Below are 23,939 nucleotides of genomic sequence, written 5' to 3' on the forward strand. Positions count from 1 at the left end.
CTGAGAAGGCCTTTGACCGGGTCGAATGGAGTTACCTATTTAAAACTTTAGAGAAATTTAATTTTGGGCCCAATTTTATTCAATGGATTAAATTACCTTATTTATCTCCTCTGCCCGTGTTCTTACTAATTTTCAACTTTCTGAACCTTTTAAACTTCAATGTGGAACTAGACAGGGATGTCCTTTGAGCCTTTTGCTATTTGACCTAGTCCTAGAACCTTTAGCTACTGCTTTTCGAGAATCTACATAGATTGCCGGTATCTCTAGGAGACGTATCATCCATAAAGTTTCGCTCTATGCTGATGACTTACTGCTCTTCATTTCTGATGTTGTGACTTCGTTACCTTCTATGCTTTCTTTACTTTCCCGTTTTAGCCAATTTTCAGGATATGAATTGAATTTACACAAGAGCGAACTTTTCCCTTTGAACAATCTGATACCATTCGGTATTAATCTTCCTTTTAAAACTATAAGAAACCATTTTACCTATTTGGGTGTAACTATTACTAAGAATTATAAACATTTATTTAAAGAGAACTTTCTTGCCTTATTGAATTATGTGAAAAGGATCTTACCAAATTGGTCACCCCTCTCTATATCGCTGATTGGTCGCATTAATTCTATTAAAATAAATAGTTTACTTAAATTTATGTATTTATTTCAGGCTTTACCTGTTTTATTCTGAAGTCTTTTTTTGATTCTCTTGACTCAATCATCACTTCTTACATATGGGAAAATAAACATCCTAGGTTAAATAAAGTTTCTTTTCAGAAAGCTAAAAATAATGGAGAGTTTGCTTTACCTAACTTTAGGTTATATTACTGGGCAGTCAATATATGAAATCTTACTTTTTGGTTACATAATATTAATCATGAAGCCTGTCCAGTATGGGTTTCTTTGGAAGTTAATTCTGTTAAAAAATTTTCTATTATTTCTTTGCTTGGCTCTTCACTTCCTTTATCAATAAATAAATCAACTGATAATTTGGTAGTTAAACATGCTTTGAGGATTTGGTTACAATTTAGAAAATACTATGGTTTATTGAATTTTTCTTTGTCTAGTCCCATTTTTGCTCATTTTTTCTTTAAACCTTCTATGACTGATATAGTTTTTAAAGAATGGGATAGATTGGGTATTACTCGTTTTCAGGATCTGTTTGGTGGAGGAAATTTCTTAACGTTTGAACAATTGGCAACTAAATATAATTTGCCAAAAACTCACTTTTTTCGATATTTGCAAATTAGAGATTTTCTCCGATCTCAAGTACATACCTTCCCTATAAGTCCTGGTAAGAACTTATTAGATGTAATTTTTAATTTGAAGCCTTTCTATGATGTTTCAATATCTAAGATTTATGGTAGATTATCAGGAATGAATAAGGTCCCTTTAAACAAAATTAAAAACGCTTGGGAACGTGATCTGCAGATTTCAATTTCTGAGGAAACTTGGAATCAAATTTTTAAACTGGTTAATACTTCTTCATTATGTGCACGTCACTCCCTCCTTCAACTTAAAGTGGTCCATAGAGTCCACCTGTCCAAAGACAAGTTATCGTGTTTCTATTCAGATATATCTCCTTACTGTGACAAATGCAATAATGGAGAGGCTTCCTTAATCCATATGTTTTGGTCATGTCCGAGTTTGGAAAAATTCTGGATAGAGGTATTTCAAACTTTTCCCGTACTTTTTAAAATAAATCTTAAGCCAATTCTTTTAACTGCATTATTCAGGATTGTTGGAGAAAAAAATATAATTCTGGAGACTTCCGACTTACACATATTGGCCTTCATTTCTCTTATAGCCAGGAGGGCTGTATTGCTTAAATGGAAGGAAACTATTTCCCTTACTCATGCTCAATGGTTACGGGATGTTATGTCATATCTAAATTTAGAGAAGATCCGTTGCTCTATTTCTGGATCTATTCTGAACTTTCAAATATTATGGGGACCTTTTTTGAACTACTTTGAAAACCACTGATTTGGTGCTAAATATACAGATATTGGCCAATACTACTATGTCTTTAGGATGTTACTAAACAGCTTTGGTTTTGGTAGTGGGCTTAGATTTTTTTAATATAATAAAATTATTCCAACTTATCAATATCAATTGAAATTTTTTTTTGTTTATCAATATGAAGTATTGTGATTTCTTGTGTGACTCAATATAATCTATTTTGTAACATTTTCCTTTTTTCCTTTGTTTTCTTGCATTTTGTACTTCTTATTTGAAATTAATAAAAATATTGACAAAGAAATTATAGTATGGTTATTGCATCCAAGCCTCTCTCTCCTTTCGGGTCATCTACTTGCTTTGAATCATGATGTTGAAACATTACAAATATTGTCCCCTAAGCTTGATGGAGCAGCAACATATTAACTGAGAAATCAGTCATTACCCTATAATAAGAAAACCCTGTGCTTGAACACAAAAAATTCCCCTATCCAATATTTTAAAATTAAAACTCATCTCCAATAATAATATTTTATAAACCTGTAATTCTAACTACTATAATACCCACACATAATATAGATGCATTGTAATATCTGAACTCCTGCAAATACACCTCAATAATAATTTGTACATTTGTAGCTCTGTTTTGATCTCCACAGGTAGCAAATACACCTCAATAATAATTCGTACATTTGTAGCTCTGTTTTGATCCCAAGTGTTATAAACTGCACAATTAGCTCCATGGCTCTGACAATTTAAGGTCTTGCTGGATACAGATTCAACAAAAACCCTAGTTCCTCACCATGGCCTTGCTTTGAATAAGGGGCAGGACAGCAAGCCATTTCAAAAAAGGAAATAGGAAGTCTGATTGATCTTTCCCTCCATAAGCCAAAAGCCACCAGGCATCATGACCCACTATTCATACTGCCCATCACCTTACCCCACCCTCCACCAACCCATTTGACAGCAATTCTGCTTTTGTTCTAATAAAGTGCACCTCACAATTCACCCAAATAAAAAGAATGCTGGAAGTACTCAGCAGATCAGGTGATTTCAGTGAGGAGAGAAAAAGAGTCGACATTTTGGATCAACGATTTTTCATCAGAACTGGAAAAGTGTGAAAACAAGCATTTTTAAATTGCAGAGATGGGATGGTGGAGAGAACCAAATTCAAGTCTGAGTTGTCAAGGTAATAATGTTTAAAAATCAGCAGTTGGAACAAAATGATAGAGGGAAATTAAAATGCTAAGTTGAACACAGAAAGGTCCAGCCACATCCGTGGGGAGGAAGAAGTTCACCTTACATTGTTAAACTCAATATTAAGTTCTGAGCACTGTAGTTGGAAGGTAAGGTGCTGTTTCTCGAGTTTACAAAAGGCATTGTTACTCCAGCTTCCCACCAGGCATGTCGTAATCCACAGATTTATATTGAGTTTAACAAATTCAGATAAATCCCTTTTTATTCCCCTACAGATCTGTACGTCTCTGTCCTAATTTGTTACCCTTCAATTTGTCCCTATTATTTTGTTCTATCTGTTAGTTTTTAAAATAACTGTCACCTTGGCAACCTTTGTCTGAACTCTGTCATAGACATTCCCTTTGTCCTCTCCACCTTCCCCTCGTTACAACTTGAAACATGCCCATCTTCTCACTTTTCTAGTTCTGACAAAGGGAAAGGTCCTTGACCCAAAACATTGTTTCTCTCCCCACAGATGCTCCTTGACAGCATTTTGTTTTTGTTTCAGATTTCCAGCATCTGCTGTTCTTTTGCTCCAACCTAACTGGATAGTTTAATAAATCTGAACTACAAAGATGTGTGCACTAAGGAAACTTGAAGCACCTCCTACCCAAGATGTGGGCCTCCATTCATCAAGTCAAACACCTGAGCCGGGTTCAGTAACTGCTTGAATCTCCTCAAGAACTTCACCCCTTGATTATCTCCACTCTTCGAATTCACAAAGACCAGAAGTGGACTCGTACAGGATGGTGGGCATGTTGCTTTCCAAAATCCTGGAGAACAGTAATGTGGATAGAATGTTACTGAATTAGTTGTGTTCACTGAAAGTGGTGCTTTTAGCATTTGCCTGACTACCACCCTTCAACCCTGTCCACTCTGGCACACCATCCAATCCCACCTTTCTAGTTCCCAATAACTCTTACACTGACTTGCAAGTCTGGATTACCTTTACTATTGCTGCCCTGTTAATTTACATCTTGCCATTAAGAAGTACAGCACTAAGGGTGGCATTCTAGCAGATACACATGTGCCTCTACTCAGATGACAGCAAGCAGCTGGGCACTGCAGGACTGGATTAGTTAATGGGTTACCACAGTATCCTTCACCATTTTTAGAACCCTACATTTTGCTAGCCATCCTCTCTCACTCACGCAAAGCCACTCAGAGACTCTCCCAGGTCTTCTGCCAGACACTCATACTTTTTTGAGTGCCTGTAAATGACTGTAGACCCTCTCAGAAACATTCACACAGTCACTCACAAACTCCCTTGTACTGTCTCAAAACCATTCACACTTACAAACACTTTCACATCCTCTCACAACCACACTCAAGTACTTCCAGACCCACTTATAGTCACAATCTCAACTGCTCGCACCTGATGACAAACTATCCTAAACCCTCTCATAGCTATTTATTCTCACAAGTCATCAATCAGCTATAACTCTCTTTCATGCGGTCCAACAACACAATTTCCACAGCCTCACAAGATCTTTCTGACTTGCACTCATATACGTCATCCACTGCTATCCTCACACTAACTTCTCAACCATGTACAGTTTCAGGAAAAACTTTTCACCGAATGTCTCCTATTCTCAATCTGCTTATTGGCTTCAGTTAGGAAGCACAATGGAAAAAAAACAAACTGCTGGAGGAACTCAGCAGGTCAAGCAGCATCTGTGGAGGCAAAGGGATACTCAACATTTTGGGTTGAGACCCTGCATCAGGACTGAGTGTAGTGGGGAGACAGCTGATATAAAGAGGTGGGAGGGAAGGATTGATGGGCAGATGAGCCAGGTGGGAGAGGGGGAGAAATACAGGAGACCATGGCTGGTGGGTGATAAGTAGAGACAGATAAGGAGAGAGTAAAAAAGGGTCAGAAGGAGCCAGGTGGGGGGAAGGGGGTGATAGAGACAGAGGCTGGAAGGCGATAAGTGTAATCAAGAGGCTGGAGACACAGAGTTTGATAAGCAAGGAAGGTGATAAGTGGAACCAGGTAAGGGAGGGATAACGGGCAGATGGAACCAGTTGGGGGAGGGGAAAAAACTGGGTGACAGGTGAATTTTCCAACTAGGTAACCCACATTCCCTGTGCTCCTTTCTCTCTCCTTCTGGTTCCACCCCCCACATCACCCAATTTCATTCCTCCCCCCACCCCCTTGTTCTATTTGTCTATTACCCACGCACTACACCTTCTGGTTGTCCTATGCCCTCCCACAACTGCCTAACTGGTTCCATCTGCTCATCATCCCTCCCTTATCTGGTTCCATTTATCTCCTTCCTTACTTATCAGATTCGGCATCTGTTGCCTCAAGTTTCCACATCACCATCTCACCTGTCTCTATCGCTAGACTCCCCTCCCACACCCAGCTCTATCTTCCCATCATCTCCCTCCTCACCCGATTCTGTCTATCGCCTGCCAGCCCGTGCCTCACACCCCCCCCCCCACCTCTTTATACAGGCTATCTCCCCTTTGCACACTCAGTCTTGATGCAGGGTCTTGACCTGAAATGTCGACTGTTACTTTGCCTCCACAGATACTGCTTGACCTGCTGAGTTCCTCCAGCAGTTTGTTTTTGCTCCAGATCCTTGCACCTACGTAGAGATAATCTGCTCTCAACAGCAACTGTTACAAAGGTCTTTAACTCACCATCAGAGTCTATACTGTTGAGTGCAGTAGGAGGAATAACGGAAACTTTACACTGCCCCAGAGGACATTTGATGGAAAGCATGTCTTTACAAGCTGTGTGCACCTAGAGATAATGAATATTATACAGAAATTAGCAATGTTCCACACAGGTGGAGTGAACATGAACGCACCAGAGCAGAGTAACTTGGAAGTGAGGAAAGAGACACAGAGTAAGAGGGGTTCAAAGTAATACAAAACTGGTAGTTTCTCATAAAGCTTGTTTCACTACGCTAACATAAAAGGGGACATTCCTAATGGGTGCAGACAATTGCCATCTGTGAAATTTCAATTGAACCAGGATGATGTCTTTATTCACTTTCTCTTTATGCTCAGGAAACCAAAACATGAATTAATTCAACAATCTAAATGCTTCCATAATTTCAAATATACCTGGTTAACTTGAAATAAACTATAAGGTTTCAATGTGTACATCATTTCTTTATTCCCATGTATAGAATTCAATGAATATAAATCAAGTCAATTTTTTCCCATGTGTGATCCAAACATTTCAGTCTACCACAGCTGCAAGCTTACTTTCTACTTTCACATGGCACTGCTTCTTTACTCTAGACATGTCGCTGGGACTGATTCCAGAAAAAAACTTCAGCCAGCTCAAAAGTGATTATACAGCCCATCAAGATCAAATCAACTCCAAACCAAGACCTGAATAGTTGGGACAGAGAGTTGGGGTAGGGGAGACAGGAAGCAGAGATGGTGAGTAGAGGAAAGATAACCAATGATGAGCTGGCATAAGAAAGGGAAAAAAACGAAAGTTAAATGTGTGGAGACAGCTGGTGGGATTAAGAAAAATGGACATCTTGTGTAGACAGGGAACAGAAATAAGGAGTGGGAAGAAAAGGAAAGTGATTTCTATTAGATAAATGGCAGATGAAATTTTCACTGATTTAAAATGAAAATTCCATTGTTACCTCTTCAATTTGTTAGGTTTAAAAATTTAAAGCCTCTACAGTGCTCACTTAACTGCAAATGCAAGAAATCAACAGAAAATATAATTTATTGCAAAGGTATGAGGACCCTGCTCTGAGTTACAACATAGTAAAATCACTTCTACTCACCATTGCCTTACACCACAGGCAACGCCAATCCTGCAAGCGCAAAACACTGCCACACGTCTTGTCACAGACAGTACATTTTGCACTGACAGGCAAGTTACCTTCCAACCACTGGTGTGGCATTGAGACCTAAATAAAAGAGAGTCATGACACAAAATAACCACCAGTACAGACTACCACAGTAGCACCAACACAGTCAGATTGAAAAACAGCCAGGATAGATCTCATCAAAAATGACTGGCATTAATCCTGGCAAAATACTCAATGGAAATCTCAACTAAAGGGATCAGCACAGATCAATGTACTAAAAACAGAGCTGAAACCAGCACAGACCCCAGCTAAATGATCAGCTAGAATATTTAGTTTTTCAAGCCGGTTCTGCCATTTAATGTGATCATGGTGATCTGTGAACTAATCTGTTATGTTTTTCACTGAGTCATACAGCACAGAAATGGGCCCTTCAGCCCAACTGGTCCATACTGACCGAGATTCCCATCTAAGCTAGTCCCATTTGCCCGTGTTTGGCCCATTGTCCCTCTAAATCTTTCCTATCCATGTACCTATCCAAGTGCCCTTTAAATGTTGTTAAGGGACCTGCCTCAACTGCTTGCCCAGGCACTCTGGGAGGAAAAAGTTGCCCCTCAGGTTCCTATTAAATCTCTCCCCTCTCAACCTAAACCTATGCCCTCCAGTTCTTGATTCCCCGATCCTGGGAAAAAGACTGTGTATTCACCCTATTTATGCCCCTCATGATTTTATACACCTTGATAAGATCACCCCTCATTTTCCTACACTCCAATGGAAAAAAGTCCCAACTTGCTCAAACTCTCTCCATAACTCAGTCCATTAAGTCCCCGCAACATCCTCGTAAATATCCTCTGCACTCTTTCCAGCTTATTGGCATTTTTCCTATAGCAAGGCGATCAAAACTAAAAAACAGTATTTCAAATGCAGCCGCACCAACGTCTTGTACAACTGCAACATAATGTCCCAATTTCCATACTCAGTGCTCTGACTGATGAAGGCCAGTGTGCCAAAAGCCTTCTTCACCACCCTGTCTACCTGTGACACAACATTCAGGGAGCCATATACTTGTACTCTTAGGTCACTCTGTTCTACAACACTCCCCAGGGCCCTACCGTTGACTGTGAATGTCATATCCAGACTTGTCTTCCCAAAATACAACACCTCATACTTATCTGAATGAACTCCCATTTGCCATTCCTCAGCACGCTTACCCAGCTGATCAAGATCCCTCTGTAAATCCTGATAACCATCTTCACTGTCAATGACACCACGTATTTTAGTATCATCTGGAAAATTACTAACCATGCCTTGTACATTCTCATCCAAATCATTGACATGGATGACAAATCGTAATGGGCCTAGTATCAACCCTTGGGTAATAGCACTAGTCATGGACCTCCAGTTTGATAAACAACCTTCCACCATCATCCTCTGCTTCCATCAAGCCAATCCTGTATCCAATTAGCTAGCTCTCCTTGGATCCCTTGTGATCTAACTTCCCATAGCAGTCTACCATGTGGAATCTTATCAAAGGCCTTACTGAAGTCCATATAGACTAAATCTACAGCCCTGCCCTCATCGTACTCATCTTGAGACATGATCTCCCACACACAAAACCGTGCTGACTATCCCTAACCAACCCATCTTTCCAAACGCTTGTATATCTTATCCCTCAGAATTCCCTCTAGTACAATATCTATCATAAGATGTTAGGCTTACTGGTCTATAGTCCTCAGGTTTTTCTTTGCAGCCCTTTTTAAATAAAGGCACAACATTAGCCACCCTCCGGTCTTCCAGCACTTCACCTGTCGCTAATGATGATGCATATATCCCAGTCCAGGCTCCCTCAATTTCTTCTCTAGCTTCCCATAATGTACTTGGATATACCCAATCAGACCCTGGAGATTTATCTACCTTCATAAGCTTTAAGACATCTAGCACCTGCTCTGCTGTAATGTGGACTATCCTCAAGACATCCCCATTAATTATCCCAAGTTCCAAAGTCTTCACATCCTTCTCCACGGTAAAAATAGAGGAGAAATATTCATTGAGGACGTCACCCATCTCCTGCGGCTCCACAGAAAGATGTCCACTTTGGTCTTTGAGGGGCCCTATTCTCTCTCTAGTTACTCTTTTTCCCTTAATATACTTATAATATCTCTTTGGATTTATTTTTATTTATCAAAACCCAGACTGAAAATTAACAATTAGCCAAGCCTTAGACATTATGTGTAGAAGAGATCAAATTTCCACTATCCTCTAGTGTCATCGAGTAAAGCAGCATGGAAACATGCCCTTCAGCCCAACTCATCCATGCCAACCAAGGTGTGCATTCACTCCACTGTACTCTTAGGTCCCTCTGTTCCACAACACTTTCCAGGGCTCTACCATTCACTATATAAGTACTACCTTGGTTTGACTTCCCAAAATGCAACAACCTTGCACTTATCTGGATTGAACACCATTTGCCATTCTTTAACCACTTACCTAGCTGACCAAGATCGCCCTGTAATTTTTGATAATCTTCTTCACTGTCTATAATACTGCCTATTTGAGTTTCATGTGCAAACTTACTAACCATGCCTTGTACCTTCTCATTCAAATCATTTATATAAATGAACCACAAGGGCCCCAGCACAAATCCCTGTGGCACACCACTAGTTACAGGCCTCCAGTCCAAGAAATAACTTTCTACCATCACCCTCTGCTTCCTACCATTAAGCCAATTATAAATCCAGTTGGCCAGCTCTCCCATGATCTCTTGTGATCTAACCTTCCAGACTAGCCTTCCATGCAGTACATTATCAAGAGCCTTGCTAATGTCCATATAGACAATGTCCACTGCCCTGCCCCCAACTATTCTCTTGGTCACCTCTTTGAAAAACTCTAACAAATTTGTCACACACAATTTCCTACACACAAAGCCATGCTGACTATCTCTAATCAGATCTAGTCTATCCAAATGCTGGTAGATCCCATCCTCAGAATCCCATCCAGTAACTTACCCACCACTGAGGTCAGACTCACTGGCCTGTAGTTCACTGGCTTGTCTTTGCTGCCCTTCTTAAATAATGGTACAACATTAGCCACCCTCCAGTCTTTCAGAATTTCACCTGGGGCTAAAGATGAAGCAAATATCTCTGCAAGGGCCTCCACAATTTCTTCTCTAGCTTCCCACAAAGTCCAAGGATGCACTTGGTCAGGCCCTGGGGATTTATCCACCTTAAAGTGCTTTAAGGCCGCCAAAACCTCCTTCTTGGTAATTTCTACATGCATGGGAAGTGTCTTCTAACTTCACTCCTGGCTACTTGGTCTAATTTTTAGATTGGTCCTAGACATCCCAGCTATCTAAAATAACTTCTCTCTATTTACCCTTTCAGTTCCCCTCAATACCTTGAAACTATAATCAAATCACCCTTTTAACCTTGTAAACTTCAAGCAATACAAGGTATCATTCTGGTAAATCTATGCTGCATTCTCTTCAAAACTAATATATTCTTCCTAAGATGTGTGGGTTACCAGATTTGCTGAGAGACTCCACCTGTGGACTAACCAGAGCTCTTTGTAGCTGTAGCAGTACTTTTATGCCCTTGTAATCCAGTCCTTTAGATACAAGGAGAGCACACAAGTAACACTTTTATTTCTTACCTCTTCATGATATTTTAATGATCTGTGTGCATGGACCTCAAATTCTATTAAACCTCCACTACTTTTAATTTATTACAATATAGAAAACACTCTGCTTTTAGATTCAAAGTAGATGACCTCACATTTTACTAACTTAAAATCTATTTGCCACTGTCTTACCTATTCACTCAATTTATTAAATCTTTGCAGTTTAATGCTTGTATCTACACTACTTGCAGTGTCGCCAAACTTTAGCAATTAGCACACATGCTTTTGTATTTCATCATTTAAGTCACATAAATCTGATGAATAAATGAAAGTTCAATAGAAATCCTTGCAGCATGTCACGAGTCAGTTATATCCTGCTAATCTGTGTATCTGCTTATCTATATACCTGCCAATTATCCCTCATTTATGTATTTAGTCACCAAGTCAGTTTTCTAGATAGGTTAATAATTTGCCTTCATTTCCATGAGCATTAATGAAAGTTAACAGTCTCTCCAGAAGGCATTTGGTGAAGTCCCTCTTAGTCCAGATAAGTAACATTCAGAGCAATTCCCTGCCCACTCCCTTAATCACCTCTTGAAAAATTCAATCAGCTTCAAGCATGTTATCCTTTACAAATTCACACTGGCTTTCTATGATGAACTGAAATTTTTGATGTGTCACGTCATCCTATTATAATCACCAGCAATTTCTAAACAGATGTGTGGCTAACTAGTCTGTAATTCCCTGATTTTCTGCTTTTATCTTTCTTTAATAACTGGATGACACAACAATTTTTCACTGTGAATGAGCAATTCCTTAATTGAGAGCAAGTCACTTATAGTCAGAGCATCTGTGATATTCTCAACTACACTTAAAATTTCAGTACAAAATATACTGAGTATTTGACACGTTTTGGCTTCATAAGATTCTTTATCATGTTTACAGTAATCTTGGTGAGTCTTTGGTCCTGTTTCTTTTTTCTTAGGATATCCTAGATGCTATTTTGAGCTGTATTCTAAACAATGAAAAAGAACAATCACTTAACCTGGCATTTTCTTCTTCTCATTCACAGAATTGCTATTATGCTTTATAAAGGGGCCCAAAGAACACCGCCATTTTCCTAAGATGAGAACTGTTAAGAAACTGGCACAGATCCTTGTAGAAGAAATCAGTAGACAGTTCAGTTGAAAGAGTCAGCTTTGATACTAGCAAAGACGAGCACTGACCCTGGTTAAAGGGACCAACACATCTCGGTTAAAGAGACCATCACTGATCTTGGCTAAAGGAACCAGCACTGACATACATTTTGGCTCAAAAGACTAGCATAGACCCTGGGTAAAGGGACCAGAATAGACTGAGTCAATGAAGCAGCAAAGACACCAATTAATTTCCCAGCACATATCCCAGTTAAAGCAGCGATGCAAGATGAAGACCCCAGCTTCGTAGGACTAGTCCAGGTTTCAACTGTGAAGTATGTAGATTCCTGTGTAAGGGACGAGCTAAGAGCCCACCTAACAGGCTAGTAGAGGCCTAATCTAAATGCCACAGAATTGTTGCAACAAAAGGACCAACAGAGATCCTAGCATCTTATGACCAGTACAAATTTCTGCATAAACTACTTTTGGATTCTAGTACAAGGGAACAGCACAGATCCTGGCTGATACACTTGCAGAGACCTCAGCTAAAGGATGCAATGAAGTCCATCAAAGACTAATGTAAAAGGCACCAGTGCAGCCCTCAACATAAAGGCATCACAATTCCTCTGTCCCAAGACTTTGTGACCACCAAATGCAGCAATGGAAAAAAAAAGGAACATTGTGATAAGGTTTACATGGTGCTTTGTACAATGGTGAGGAAGTAAGCAGAACTGACCCCAGCATAGATGACAAGTACACGCCCGAGGAGAGGCTTCTCTACCTCAACTTTTCACTCAGCTGTAGCAATGAAAATGAACAGGGCACAGTGAAAAAAATTGCAATGTACAATATATATTGGTAAGCAAGTAAACTATAATGGAAGCCAAGGATGAAACATGCAACCATCTCACAATTGCAACATTGGCAGATTCCTCCGGTACTGTCAATATCAACTGCATGAAGGGAACACAGAACTAATTCAATCCTTGCAGAAGCATCAATGTCAATTACTGTCCATCTTGGTGCAATGGTGTTATCTCAATAAATGAGAGGCTGCCAGTTCAAATGCCATTCTAGAGATCTGAGAATATAATTTAAACTGACACATCAGCGCAATAGTGATGGAATGCAGCACTGGGACAGGTATTATCTTTTAGATTAAGTGTTAAACTGAGGAGCTGCTGGTTCAGTTGGATGTAAACAAATTATCCAGAAGTGTCGTTTGAAGAATTACATGGGAATTTTCATGAGGTCCCAGAAAATATTTATCACTCAATCTGCTTTGCTAAAAACAATCTGGCCATTTACTCCACTGCTGTTTGTGAGGCTTTCCTATATTATAAAAATGACTCTACTACAAAAGTATTTATTTGATCTTCAAGGGCTTTAAGATATTCTAAGGTTGTGAAAGATGACAGTTTATTTTCTTTGGTCACAAAAACCTCACTATCCAAAATAAAATGTTTGGCTTTACCAAGTCCTACCAAAGGGTGGAGCTCCAATATTTAAAATTCAGATCGGAGGATTTCCAAAGAGAGCTCCTGTTCTGCAGCAGTCCAGTAACATATTCTTTTTTGAAACCACTATCTATCAGGCACAATTTCCCACTGGTTACCACCTAAAAGCCAGTACTTTGTTCTACTTCACAACCACTCACAGCTTACAGTTACATGTTCCCAGGTAACTGCTTGCTGCACATTGTCATGTTCGTTCATCCAGTAACTGGTCGGTATCTGGTGCCACGTTCTACTGGTAACCACCTGCTATCCAGGTCTATGTTCCTCCTGATAAACACTTGGTGCCCATTGCTATACTTCTCCTTGGTAACCACTTACAGGTTCAATGTAAACAATTTTATGAAACATTTTAAATTCATCCCTCATCAGTCCAGACTCCAACCGCAGAAGGATCTGAACTCACGATACCAACATCTTAATCATGTTGTATCATTCAAAAGTAGTGATTTCCAGACCCTGCTTAGCACTTGCTCAGTTTTTCATTTGTCAGCATTTGCTCAACTCCCATTTACAACATACCCCATCTTCATCTTCAATTATATCTTTGGCAATTGAGGCCAGCGTTGTCCACTTGCAGTTGTTGGTGGCTCTCACAGCACAGCGTTTGTGAGCTTTGAACTTACATACTGTGAACCAGAAAGGAAAGGACACATGAGAGAGAAAGAGAGAGAGAGAGAGAGACTCATCAACAGCTATTCTGTGTTTGTGTGTGTGTGCGTGTGTATGTGTGTGTGTGTGGCCACCGCGTGCGCAAGCACTAATGTTTTGTGGAGAGGTGGGAGAAGAGGGTAGGAAAGAAGACCTACCATGCACTTAAATGCAAAATCTCAAATCCTAATGCCAAGCAAGTACTGATCCGTTCCCATTAGGACTTCCAAGGTGGACCATCTTACTGCTGTTAAATAAGCTTGTACGGATCATTGTTGTTTAGGATGTGTCAGTCCCTTCTGTATAAATCACTGCCATTTAGACAGGTGGAGGTTATGCCTCTGAATAAGGACATCAGTAATTCATACAATAGTTCAAAAGGTTAAAAATTAGAAAATGCAATAAACAGTCTATACGTCAGGCAGCATCTGTGTATAGAGAAACAGAGTGAATCTTTCAAATTAAAATTTCTTTATTGAAATTGGGAAAGTGAGAAAACAAGTTAATTTTAAGTTCCAGAGAGGTTGGGAGATGGATGGATAGGACAAAGGAAATTTCTACAATAGGGGAAGGTGAGTCTACTGTTTACTGAGCCAACAGGTTGACAGAGGGCAGTTAGAGAGAGAGAAAATAAACAAGATGTAGAATCTTCCACTAGAAGCTTTAACTCCGTTACGTTTTCCACAGATGCTGCCTGATCTGCTGAGTGTTTATGGCATTTTCAGGTTTTACTTTAGATTTCCAGCATCTGAATGTCTTTGATTTTCAGTAATTCAGGAGGTGCCCAGTTTATAGCCTTTGAGCCACTGGGATCTAGGTTGTCAATTTATAAGAATATCTAACCTTACAGAATGAAAGTGTCATTTATCATAGGTTCCTATGTGATTAATTTTTTTGCAGAATTGCACTATTAGGACCTCAGGCACATGGGGTTACACTATTAAGATTTCACCTCCCGGACTCTTTATAGAGTGAAATTATATGGTACTAAATGCAGTAGCCTCATTATCAGGATTTTTTTCTGAGAGTCGTACCTTTACAACTACTCAAAGGTTTTAATTCTGCAGTTTTTTTTTTGCAAATTTAAGTACTATGTATTGTTAATTATAAAACATGGTCAAAATGGTTACATTATTGGCACAAGTTAAAACAGCAAGTATGAACAAACACGTGAAAACTGATACTCACAAACTTTGGCAGTTAATAAAGCAAATGAAAAATTTACAAAAAGTGAAGAGATAAAGAAATAATGAGAAATTGAAGGACATTCGTTATAGTTTAATTCGAAAAGATGTTAATTTCAGAAAAGTCAAACCCTCCTTATGATGAAGATGTATTCTCACCTGGTGAGGGTAAATTACTCAGCATTTTGTAAATCAATAAAGCATTGAGGAGAAATCTATCAAGAAGTTCCGTAGATTAAAAAGCACATTTCTTTCAATCAGAAAGAATGTAGCCAGTACGCTCCAGATCAACACTCCATTCCTCCTTGTGGGATGAATGCAAGCATCCTATAAATGCAGTTTTGTGCACCAAAACCAAAGCTCACTTTACATAATGAAATTATACCTACTCAGTCTTGCCTTATTGCGGTAATTATAATGTATAGTAACTTTGATTGTCCTCATATGAACTAATGGTGCAAGGAGAGTGCTGGAAATAGCATAAGTTTGGTATTATTAACAGGATAAGCTGGGGTAAGGAGATGACAAACAGGAAAGGCTGGTGTTAACAGGACAAGTCAGGAGAAGTGTAATCATTAAACCTCCTGTCACCAAGTGTTAGGATTGACTCTAAGATATGGTTGGTGAGAATGAATGAACTGAAAAACTATTTTGATGTCATCTTACCTTCACAGGACAATCCATGAGATGTAACACCAGATAGGGCCTCTCGGCAGACATTGCAATATGTGGGTCGTGCGTGTGAGCAAGCGTACCAGTTGTGCATTCCTGAGAAATGGTCCATGCTGTATTGGGTTGACTGCTCAGACAGAAAAAGAATAAACAAAATATTTAGCAGATATTACTATAAAGTTTCTTGCCGGTTATCCTATTGGATCCAATTAAAGCAAACAGAATCATGGATTTGGTGGGAGCAGTTAGCAAACTGTGGACGATGCGCTCATTTGTATGCCATATCAGATATCTTTCTAGTGTTACGTCAGCATTTCTTAACTCTCAAGCCATGTTTGGTTTGCCCTAAATGATCTGGTGGTGGCCAAAGTTCATTGACGATGCACAAGGGAAAATGCAGATATTCTCAATTACCAATTTGTTCTTTACTCTAAAGTTATGAATCCAACTGCAGTTCTGAAATATACTGGTTAAATCAACCACATTGCAATTTTTTGATGTTCTATTGTCTCAACTGCATAATTCAATGCTGGTCACTTCGTCAATCAGAACGTCTGAACTGGTATCCTAGGAAATCAATAGCTGAATGTAGCTTGTGGGCAGTTTGGCACGGTGGGAGGGGTAGAGGTAAGGGGTGGGAACTGATGTAGTGAATCACAGAATGTGGTCAAATGTTACCATAACTCCACTATTACACTGAAGTAGCCATAACGAACTTGCTGTAAACAGGCTTAAAAAAAGGTAGTCAATCCTCTATCTCGTATTCAATCATTTCACTCGATTACAGAAAGAGTAGTCTGAAATTGGCAGAATAGTCTCTTGCGAGCATAATATGCTTACACTATAGCCAGTAAAACAGGAAAGAGGCAATCATGAGCAACATCATGACGCAATGGAACATTTACCGTGAAGATGAACAGTTCTCTAAACAGACGTAATCATGCGGTCAACCAGAGAAAGGGACAGACTCTTACTTCACTGTGTTCTGAACTCTGAAATGGTGCATCACCTTGCAGATTAAAGATCTAACAGAATAACTAGATAGAAACAATTGTGCAAAGAGCCACAACTCATGACCTACATGGAATTCAAATAAGCACAAAAATGCAGCTGGAAATCCTTCACAAAGATTTTGAGGAATTGTCAGTCAAGGATAGGGGAGTAGCAGATGAGATGACCAAAAGAAGGAAAATAGCTAATCAAACAAATTATCTTCATGCTAATGGCAGAAGTGTTACAAATGAAAAAAGGCAGATCCAGCAAAGGGAAAATGAGATGGTAAACATTACAGAGATCTGGCTGCATTCTGGGCAATGATCAGAGCCAAACATAATAGAATATGTGATTTTAGAGAGAAGCAAACAAAAAAGATGAAGTGGTATTGGTATTGGTTTATTATTGTCAATTGTACCGAGGTACAGTGAAAAACTTGTCTTACAAACTGATCATACAGGTCAATTCATTACACAGTGCAGTTACATTGAGTTAGTGCAGAGTGCATTGATGCAGTACAGGTAAAAAAAAACAATAACAGTATAAAGTGTCACAGCTACAGAGAAAGTGCAGTGCAATAATGTGCAAGGTCACAACAAGGTAGATCGTGAGGTCATAGTCCATCTCATTGTATAAGGGAACCGTTCAATAGTCTTATCACAGTGGGGTAGAAGCTGTCCTTAAATCTGGTGGTACGTGCCCTCAGGCTCCTGTATCTTCTACCCAATGGAAGGGGAGAGAAGAGAGAATGTCCCGGGTGGGTGGGGTCTTTGATTATGCTGGCTGCTACACCAAGACAACGAGGGGTAAAGACAGAGTCCAAGGAGGGGAGGCTGGTGTCAGTGATGCACTGGGCTGTGTCCACAACTCTCTGCAGCTTCTTGTGGTCTTGGGCAGAGCAGCTGTCGTACCAAGCCGTGATACATCCAGATAGGATGCTTTCTATGGTGCATCGGTAAAAGTTGGTGAGAGTCAAAGGGGACAAACCAAATTTCTTTCGCTTCCTGAGGAAGTAGAGGCACTGGTGAGTTTTCTTGGCTGTGGCATCTACATGATTTGACCAGGACAGGCTGTTGGTGATGTTCACTCCCAGGAAATTGAAGCTCTCAACCCTCTTGACCTCAGCACTATTGATGTAGACAGGTGCATGTACACCGCCCCCTTTCCTGAAGTCAATGACCAGCTCTTTTGTTTTGCTGACATTGAGGAAAAGGTTGTTGTCATGACACCATTCCACTAAGCTCTCTATCTCCTTCCTGTACTCCGACTCATCACTGTTTGAGATACAGCCTACAACGGTGGTACATCTGCAAACTTGTAGATGGAGTTAGAGCAGAATCTGGTCACACAGTCATGAGTGTATAGGGAGTAGAGTAGAGGACTGAGGACGCAGCCTTGTGGGGTACCAGTGTTGAGAATAATCGTGCTGGAGGTATTGCTGCCTATCCTCACTGATTGCGGTCTGTTTGTTAGAAAGTCAAGGATCCAGTTACAGAGGGAGGTGTTGAGTCCTAGGTCTCGGAGTTTGGTGACAAGCTTGCTTGGAATTATTGTATTGAAGGCAGAGCTATAGTCAATAAACTATAGTCTAACATATGTGTCTTTACTGTCCAGATACTCCAGAGCTGAGTGTAGGTGTATGGGGAGGGGTAGTGATGCAACTACTAACAAAATACATTTTCAGTGTGAGTGGAAGGATTCTAACTGGATGGAATCAGACCAGGCAGAATTAAGGAACGAAAAGGACATAAAATACTGGAAAGAAATGTAACAGATAAGCCTATGAATACATTGCAGTGGAATTTATACCCCAAAGGTTAAGAAGGCTTCAAAGCTGAAAATTTTTGGCAATATTTGAAGACTTTAAGCTGTGCACAACAGGAAGGAACAATAAGAGGACATTCAAGAGAAACCTTTTTATCCAGAGACTGGTTAGCATATGGAACTTGCTATTATGAAGAATAGCTACATCTAATAGCGGAGATGCACTTAAGGGGAAGCTGGATGAACATATAAGGGAGAAAGGGTTAGAAGGATACGTTGAAGGCGTTTGATGAAGATGGGTGGGAAGAAACTAGTGTGGAGCACTGGCATGGACCTGGTGAGTTGAATGACCCATTTCTGTACTATAAGTACTCTGTAGTATTACACAAGTAGAAGAGAGCTGTTTTATTAAAGAAATTAAATTTAACAACAAGAGAATCAACTTGACAAAGAAAAGACAACACTGGATTGATAATGATAAAAGAACAAGGAGGTTCATATAAATAAGTATGACAACAGTATGGCATAAGACTAAGGTGGAATTTCTAAATTATCATTTTGTCTAGGTGCACCACACTGTAACAGAAAAACAGGGAAGACTGGAGATGTGACAGGGAAAATAGGGATGGAAAAACTGCAGAACTGAGACAGGTAAAATAATAAGGATAGAAAATTATCAAATCTGTAGGGCCCAAAAATACCAAACAAGTATATTTGAAAAAAAAGTAGAAATTAATTAAATATAGCTTTCCCAAAAACTGCTGTGTAATACCTGAGAATTAAAAGGCAGTAAAGATTGAATGTTTATTTTAAAAAAGGAGACAAATCAATGAACCATTGACCAATGAAGTTAGTTTCAAGATTGGAAAAAAAAATCACCAGACTTCATCACTTGGGAAGTGAGAAATGGGAATGATGGAATCTAATTGAGAGAATCAGCACAGTTATGTTAATCAGACATAGGATCTTCATTTGGATAATAATTTTACCAATGGAAATAACAATCTCTGGAACTTCAGGACTTGTTAAATCTCCCTCTCAATCTCAAACCCTTTCTCCACTTTTGGTTAACCTTCTAACTCTTATCCTCCATTTCTGATCTTCTCCACACAGAAAACACTTTTAAAGCTTTATTCTTTAATATTGAAGGTGCTTTATAAATATTAAAGCTCATGGAAACTTTGTATGAGGACTCATTAGTTCAGATTGCGATTTCAATTTGCTCAGATGCTCCCTTTCATGCCTAGATCCACAAATGGCAAACAGTCACCTGGAGAAGTTATTGGAGGAACTGTATCCCAGCAAAAGACAATACATTATTGGTGGGTGAGGAGAAAAAGGTGAACATTGATTACAACATGTTCCAGGAATGTTAATTATCTCAGACAGCTAGAAAGGCTAAAAAGAGGTCCTTTAAAAATTAGAGCAACAGACACTTACAAGTATTTTGAAGAAGATGGGCCAAAGCCCGACCCATCACAAACATCCCCCTTCCCCTGCTTCCAATAGAAATACTTGTGCAATAAATTTTTGAGCAGCAAGACTAATTACAGTACAAATAGGTTATATATCTTGAAATAAAGCACTCCTCACAAACAGTTCCTAAATGGAAAAGCTGCCCACTCTGTGTTTACAGCGAGAGATATGGCACTATTTACCTTGGCCATTTAAGATTCAGCTCCCTGAACTGAGTCCTAGCAAGCCACCTGAGAGATATATGCCTATTTATTACACTGGTGCTAGAGTCAGAGTCATTTCAATTGGCTCCATATTTTAACATAGGGCATAGAACTGATGGCTCCAGAGAGCTGTGGCAACGTTTAATACATTTTTAATGCCTTCCCCTTTATGTGAGCATGGTGCTGACTGTCATAAAATACAAAATGTTCACAAACATCCTACCAGGAAGGTAATGTGCCACCTATATCTGATTTCACCAATATGCAATTCAAGCCTCCACTACACGGCAAACTCTTAGTTCCTTCCAAGACAAACAGTTTCAGGCAGTTAAGTGATGAACAATAGGTGCTGCCTTTCCAATGCCACCTAATCTCAAGAACAAATACCAAAAGTATGGTGTTGCCAATTTGGAATTAATAATCTGGGAAAAGGAAGGTACAAATGACATATTAGATTGCTAATAACAAGAGACATTAAGGACTGAATAGAGGCTGCAATAATGTCCCTTTCCTTTATGTAGCAATCTATCTTCCTGAAATCTTCCAGAGGCTTTCACAAAAATCCATAACACTATCTGAATTCTTCTTTCAGGTTTGAAACCTTGCTGCTTTCCTCTCCTCTCCTACAAGTGCCCAGTACTCAGTAGATAACTCACTTGCAGTTATCGATTCACATACACAAATTCCTGAAGGTGTTGAAACTGCTGGGCTTTGAGCCATCTTACCTCAAAGTGATCCCTGTTTTGGATCGTTTTCATTGCTGCGATCCAGTCTTCCATTTCCTTGCGGTTTTCAGCACACAAAATCAACTTTCGGAATGGAGTAATTATCTGTAAAAAAAAAAGTAGCACTTATCTAATTATGTATTTTCTTGGGAGTGATATTTGATATTAGTGTACAAAGATGCTAAAAACTGAAAAAGATTCACAATCTTCAAGTTTTGTTTGTACTGTAATCATCCACTCACATTTCACTGTATTGGCATGAGCAATTAGTCTTTAAATGTCATCAGATTAACATATACAAACGGTTTCCGCTGTAGTACCTCCAGCTGGAGAGAAGAAGGTTGAGCTGGATCTCCACTTGTTTGATCAGTCAGCGACTAAAATGGCTGAATGACATGAGACAATGAGATTGGTCTGGTCAAAGCAGAATAGCCCACTGGCATTTGTTGTTATGCTTATCTTTGACAAGTGGATAATTTGGATTTAGTGAAGTCAGGCTACTCCCAAGCAACAGCCAATGTGTTCTGGACTGGAAGGAGCAAAGCTATCATGAAAAGCCTTTACCATAATCCAAATATCTAAAAATAGAGTAAGTTAAAAATAAATCACCTACAACATCTGTTTGGGATTTCAGCACTTAACAAAAATAGTGACTGCTTTCAAATTTACCGCTGAAAATATTTGAGGAATTAGCTGGACCTCCAGCATCCAATACGTCATTATATGAATTCTATCAAACATCTTTGACAAAACATTTCCCAGAATGAACTATGTAGTAATGTCTGCTGGTCTTCCCACTCACACTGGCAGTGTCTAACCTTTCCATCACACTGACAGGCTCTGCTCTACCATTCCTCTATTGTCATCGAGCTGAATAAGACTGCATTTGCCTGGTTCTACTTTTATTTACTCTATTATTGACTGAGGATAACCAGAGGCACACCTGTTATGCCTCCACCCACTACCACTGGTGTTTTATCGTTAGCTCTCTTCTTATTCTTCTGTTACATGCAGTGTCTTACTACTTGATTGAAAAACATTACATGAGTTTCTGTCTGTATACTGATAGAAATCTGGCCTTATCTCACCAACTCCAAATTTTATTCAAGTTGTGGACATTTGGGAACGCATGTGCAGAGATCTTCAATTAAATATTAGAACGCCTGTCTTAGGTCTCCACCACAAGCAGTGTTCCTCTGTTACTGATTCTATCCCTCTCCCTGGCCACTCTCTAAAACTAAACCAGACTGCTTGCAGAGGTTGGTGTCATATGCGACCCTAAGTTGGGTTTCAGACCCTATACCCCTGTATATCTAATACCAATTTCCACCTTGGTAACCTCCTCCATTCTTGTTTCAGCTTATTTGCTGCTTAGTCCTTACCTATGCCTTTGTCATGTAATAGAATGACTGGCTGACTTCAGTCATTCTCCTATGCATAAACTTGTTATGATCCAAAACTTTGTTTTCAAAACTGACAAGGCAATCTCTTAAGTGGCCCCCTGCTGTGAACTAGCAGCTGCAGTACTCTCTTATTGTTGGGAGAAAAACATCCTGTAGGAACGCATCTCCACTTATAACATGGGATTTAATGGGAAATAGGGTTTTGCATAATGGGAAAGCATGATATGGATGTTTTCTAGGAAGGTAATCCCACTGTAGTGTAGGTATCACCTGTAACCAGAGAAAACCCATGTAGTCACAGGGAGAATGTTCAAACTCCACACATGGAGTACCAGAGGTCATGACTGAACCCAGGTTTCTGGGGCTGTGCTCTACCAGCTGCACCACTATGCTGCCATCAAGTCCTGTTCACCCATCATCCCTGTGCTTCCTGACCTAGCAAATTTCCCAGAGGTTCAAATTTGTCCATGTTCTCACTCCTCTCTGTCCCTGTAATCTCCTCAAACCTTACAATCTGCTGCGTTATGTGCACTCCAATAATTTTAGAATTTTGTGCATCCATTAGTTCAATGGTGGTTGTGCCTTCTGCTCCCAAGGCCCAAAGCTTTGGAATTCACTCCATAATCCCGTCCATCTTGCTAAATCTTCTTCCTTCTCTGAAGTTCCTTCAATCTACTTTGACCTCATCTTTGGTCATTCTGCTAAAATACCTGTTTATCTGGCTCGGCAACAATTTATTTTATTTGGTAATGTTCCTTTGAAACACCTCGGAAAGTTTTTTCTATGTTAAAAGTGCTAATGGAAATTGTTCATATTGATAACTTCTCGACTTTGACAGCCTTTGCTAACCTCTCCTTCACACTCTTGGAGTCTGCTTTTTCACTCATCTGAGTCACAGTCAGAGTCATAGAGTAATGCAGCAAGGAAACAGGCACCTTGACTCACCGAGTCTAGGCTGATAATCAAGCCACCACTTACACTAACCCGACACTAATCCCATTATTCTTCCCATATTCACATCAACTTCCCCTGGATTCCGTCACTCACCTACACAATTAATCGACCAACCTGGCATTCTGGCCTCACCCTCGAACTACTATCATTTATTCACATGGACTGTGGTGCCAGCAAGTTACAGTAAATAAAGGCTTGTTGTTATATAGCACCTTTTATAACTTCCGGATGTTCCATAGCATTTTACATCTATACTTCCTGGACTGTTGTAATGTGAGAAATATGCCAGTCAATTTACACACAACACGTTTCCACAAATAGCAATGCAATAATGTCAATCTAATCTGTCTTCAGCATTGCTGGTGCCAGAATTTCTCCAAAAAGTGAAACTGAGATTTCTTGTGGTTTCTGGGGCTATAGAATGGAAGCAATTCCCATATGCACAGAAGGTTATATAACCTCACGGTATTAGCTGGAAATAGCAAGGACATCATCTGTGATACTCTCAGCAGACAAGTTTGGGGGAGTGGGAATGACATGTTTTCTCTTCTTATCAAGTCTCTTTGGGCTTACATCCAAGACTCTTTCAATGCCCGTCTGTTACTAGTTTCATTGTCCCAATTCTCTCCTTTTAATCACAGATGCCCCGCGTCTCTACACCCACACAGCCTTGAACAG

General features: G+C 39.7%; 1 protein-coding gene across 5 annotated transcripts in view; it reads right to left on the bottom strand.

The window, feature by feature from the left end:
- Positions 1–23,939, bottom strand: part of LOC127571606 (diacylglycerol kinase delta-like) — a 139,059-nt gene that overhangs the window by 47,956 nt on the left and 67,164 nt on the right. For all 5 annotated transcript variants that reach the window (XM_052018141.1, XM_052018140.1, XM_052018138.1 and 2 more), the window contains 6 exons: positions 20,905–21,009; positions 15,738–15,870; positions 13,759–13,865; positions 6,948–7,073; positions 5,833–5,935; positions 3,797–3,959 (listed from right to left, as the gene is read on the bottom strand). In XM_052018141.1, coding sequence (XP_051874101.1) covers positions 3,797–3,959; positions 5,833–5,935; positions 6,948–7,073; positions 13,759–13,865; positions 15,738–15,870; positions 20,905–21,009 — 737 coding nt within the window. The remainder of the gene's footprint in view (positions 1–3,796; positions 3,960–5,832; positions 5,936–6,947; positions 7,074–13,758; positions 13,866–15,737; positions 15,871–20,904; positions 21,010–23,939) is intronic.

The sequence above is a fragment of the Pristis pectinata genome, chromosome 6 (genome assembly GCF_009764475.1).
Source record: "Pristis pectinata isolate sPriPec2 chromosome 6, sPriPec2.1.pri, whole genome shotgun sequence".
In the NCBI taxonomy this organism is placed as follows: domain Eukaryota; kingdom Metazoa; phylum Chordata; class Chondrichthyes; order Rhinopristiformes; family Pristidae; genus Pristis; species Pristis pectinata.